Source organism: Dama dama, unplaced genomic scaffold (genome assembly GCF_033118175.1).
Source record: "Dama dama isolate Ldn47 unplaced genomic scaffold, ASM3311817v1 ptg000184l, whole genome shotgun sequence".
Taxonomy (NCBI): domain Eukaryota; kingdom Metazoa; phylum Chordata; class Mammalia; order Artiodactyla; family Cervidae; genus Dama; species Dama dama.
Genome location: NW_026870984.1, coordinates 197,837 through 202,182, shown reverse-complemented (window position 1 = coordinate 202,182; position 4,346 = coordinate 197,837). Strand labels below are relative to the sequence as shown.

Genomic DNA, 4,346 nt, shown 5'->3' with positions numbered 1-4,346 from the left:
GCTTATTTTTAGTGGCAAGAAAACAATTAGATTTTGAATTTTTCCTTCCTCATTTTGTTGGTGCCTCACTTTTGACTTTTGGTAAATCCATATGGGGGAAAAAAAAAAAAGAAATTCAGCTGCAATTCCTTCACTCAACTGCTCCATCCCAATAGATCTACTGAAAAAAATTTCTATCCCTTAGTTGCTTTACCACAGGCTATGGAAAAATAGAAGATCTGAGTCAATGTCCTATGAAAAAAACTGGTTTCTCCCAAGTAACATGTACGCAAAATTTAGTAAAGTAAATGGAAGACTCTGGAGTAAAACATTCTCTAAAATCATGAAACTAGATTATAGATCTTTCCTTTGCCTAATCTGAAGCTATGAACATGAGCATTGAAGACTCTAGAAAGTATAATAAAACTTATCAAAATACCTAAAATGTGCCAATGTTAAATAATCAACAAATAGTTTCTGTGCTTTTTTTTTTTTTCTGCCAATGATCCTCAAAACTTTTACTCTCACAATTTAAAACAGGTACAATTCTACATATGTATATAAATCATCACTTTCTTGGCATCGTGACAAGTCTAAATTACTCCCCTCTTCAACAAATTCCTTATGGCAGTTTTCACCTCTATGTTTCTCACTGTATAAATGATAGGATTAAACATAGGAGTGAGGATTGCAAAGAACACAGTCACCCACTTGTCTGTAGGGTACACAGCCACAGGACGCGTGTAGGTGAATATACAAGGGACAAAAGACATTACCACTACTGTGAAGTGGGCAGCACATGTAGAGAGGGCTTTACGTCGTCCTTCAGAGCCATGGGATTTCAGGGAGCTCAGGATGACTGCGTAGGAGATGAGCAGCATGGAAAAAATAAGCAAGCACATCCCCCCTGTGTTAGCTGCCACCACAATTCCAAGCCTATAGGTACTATTGCACGCAAGTTCCAACAGTGAGAAAAAATCACACATGAAGTGGTCAATGACATTGGGACCACAGAAGATCAAGTCCATGGTGAAAAGAATCTGCACAGTGGCATGCAGGATCCCCCCAGTCCAGACCACCACCACCAGGAGCCGGCAGAGCCCCTGTCGCATGATGGTCGTGTAGTGCAGAGGCTTGCAGATGGCCACGTAGCGGTCATAGGCCATGACAATGAGGATGGTGACCTCTGATCCCGCCAGGAAATGTTCCATAAACAGCTGAGTCAGGCAGGCACCCCAGGAGATGGTTGTCCTCTGGTACAGCAGATCAATTATCAATTTGGGCGTGGTGACAGAGGTCAAGGAGGCATCTAGGAAGGATAAGTGAGTAAGGAAGAAGTACATAGGGGCAGAAAGTGTGGGGCTGAGGGAGATGGTGATGACAATTAGCAGGTTGGCCAGCACTGTGAATAGCAAAATGAACAAAAAGACAATGAAGAGTATTTTCTGCAAATGTGGATTCTGTGTGAGTCCCAGAAGAACAAATTTGGTCACGTTGTGAGGAGACATGGGATCCATTTAGGAACTGATGCATTCCTGGGGCCTGAATTATCAAAAAAAGAATAAAAAATGATAGGTTTTAATCATGAGAGAATTATAGTCTGCATTTCTTAGAGCAAAAACCGAGCAGTCCCTGACTCCAGAGCATGTGTTTGGCAGTTTTGCTCCACTACTTGCTTCAATATTTTCTTACTTCCTTGGTGATGCATGTCATGTCTTCAGACACCTAGTGCCTGCCCCCTGTAAAATATCTATAGGATGACATTTGATGTGTAATTTACGGAAAACACTGGGATATTTACATAAGATCTGAATTCTCTTTCATTGTCCAACTCCACATGACTCTGCTGAGTTATCTCGGTGTCCCATGTTTCCTTGCCCTCCTCTTTGTCTTATTGCTGTTCAGTCACTAACTCATATACGGCTCTTTGCTATCCCATGGACTGTAGCACACCAGGCTCCGTGGGATTTCCCAGGCAAGACTACTGGAGTGGGTTGCCATTTCCTTCTGCAGGCTCCTCTGTGTCTGTGAGGTTGCAAATTGTCATTCTCAGATGCATCTTGTAAGATAAGAGGTGCTACACACTGGTAAGAGTTATTCCCTTCACCATGAAAATTTGCATCTGAACCTTAGCTCTTACTGTGGAAAGAAATACATGGCCAATAAATATTTATCATAAGCAGACAGTTTAGGGAATATGCATATGACACTAATGACCCACTCTACCTGGTATCAAGCCAGAATACATAAGCTACATGCCTTCTCGTGTTCTCTCCCATCTTCCCATAAGAAATTGGTTACAGACTACTGCATAAATAATAGATTGAGAAATTTGGAGTCATAAATTTCCAAAGAAAAGCAGAAACATAAATACACTAGAGTGTATTTAGCAAATACACTTTCCCTTCAAAGATAAATGGATAAAGAGCTTTATTTGTTAATTGTCCACAATGAACACAACAGGAACTTTCCTGGTGTTCTAGTGGTTAAGACTGAGGCTTCCAGTTCTGGGGTGCTGATTCAGTCGCTTGTTGGGGAGCTAATATCCCCATGCTTTGTGGCCAAATGTCCAAAACAAAGAAAAATAAAAACAATATTGTAACAAATTCAATAAAGATTTTAAAAATTGCCCACTTCAAAAAATATTTAAAGAATAAACACAACATTGTAAATCAACCACTAAACACTAATTCCAAAACTGAAAATTATAAGGAAACAAAGTGAAACAGCTTCATTGCAATTTCTTATTCTGATATAGGATTTTCCAACAGATCAGAAAAGGGTATAATGTACAAAGAGTAAGGGTTAGATATAATTAACATAATAAAACATTTAGAAGTATCTCTGAATAAATAATTTGCTTTTTCAGTTTTCTTTGGTGCACAACACTCTTTGGAGGAATAAGCCCTAATGGAAACATTTCTAAAGTAGAAAACTTATTATTTACAAATATGTTCAACACAATTATTAATAACTGTGAAAAATTTAAATGCTCAACATTGGATAAATGGTTAATTGAAATATAGTGCATGTCTGAAAAATATACTTTTTAACAGAGATATTTTTTAAAATTGTTCAGCATCACCAGAATAGCCTTCATTTGTAACACAAAATAGAGAAATTTTTGGGTGAAAATTGAATTGTTTATCCTAATTTAATTTAATTAATTTTATTATTTTCTTACTAATTTAAATATATAGCAATTAAAAAAAAAACACCAAAATATCTCTACTTCTAAATTAGTAGTATTGTACTTGAATCTATCTTCCTTGATGGTCTGTATGCTGAAAACACATTTTAATGTTAAATACTTGAGTGTAACAGGTGATATGTTACAACATCCATTTCTACCTGAGAGTCTATGATAAAGAGTCTATGATTTCCTGAGGGGAAAAAAGAAATCTTACCTATGAACAGGTCTGACGTGGGTCCATATTAGGTCCTCAGGTAGCTGTTCATCAAGAAAGAAGCAAATGCAAGATTTTAAAATGCCAGTCAGCTCAGCTATGATAAATGTCTTTGTTGGCTTATAAAATGGTCCCTTTGCATGAACTTTAAAAGTAGAACCATGTACTCTATTTGTGGACAAATATGTAAAGTTTCTTAGCTGTAGCTAATGGGATCTCAAGGGTGTTTCATCATCATTAGCGGGTCTTGCCAATAATCCAATTATTTCCTGAAATTAACTGAACAGCAGAGAAGAACTTTTAGAGCATTAACTTTTAATTTCAAATTCCTCCCTAAGTTTGCATGAAGGCAAAACCCTGTGACAGGAGGAAAATAAACAACAACAACAAAATAGTTGACCACTTATGAATTTAAATATTTGAAAACATATGGGCTTATTATGGAGTGTGAATACTTTGTACTGTGTAAATTAAACATCTATGTGGGTAACTATCAGATATTTAAATTATATTAAAATAATTTGCATTCTAATCTACTCTTTACTCAAATCAGAATTTTAGCATATTGTTTTCAAATATATGTCATAAGTCCCTTCAGTCATGTTGCACTCTTCGTGACTCTGTGGACCGTAGCCCACCAGGCTCCTCTATCCATGGAATTCTCCAGGCAAGTATACTGAATGGGTTGCCATGTTCACCTCCAGGAGATCTCCCTGCCCCAGGAATCAAACCCATCTCTTACATGTACAGTTTGGCAGGTTAGTTCTTTACCACTAGCATCACTTCACAAGCCCTTTCAGATATATATTAAGTTATAATTATGGATGCAACTATAATATTGGCACTTCACACCAAGTGAAGTTTACAGTACTTCTTCAAAGTAGTATTTCTGCCAATTTTGAAATGAGGTTAACGTGATAATGATGGAAATAAATACATTTTTCAATTATGTGAAAATAC

At 37.0% G+C, this 4,346-nt stretch overlaps 1 protein-coding gene across 1 annotated transcript; it reads right to left on the bottom strand.

Annotated features, from left to right (window-relative positions):
* Nucleotides 1-572: 572 nt before the first annotated feature.
* On the bottom strand, nucleotides 573-1,496 carry LOC133053724 (olfactory receptor 4C3D-like). Its single transcript, XM_061138245.1, has one exon. The coding sequence runs from the start codon at nucleotides 1,494-1,496 to the stop codon at nucleotides 573-575; it is 924 nt and encodes a 307-aa protein (XP_060994228.1).
* Between the last annotated feature and the right edge of the window lie 2,850 nt (nucleotides 1,497-4,346).

What these genes read in the sequence shown, in the direction of transcription:
- LOC133053724 (XM_061138245.1), bottom strand. Translation starts at nt 1,496, where the DNA reads ATGGATCCCATGTCTCCTCACAACGTGACCAAATTTGTTCTTCTGGGA.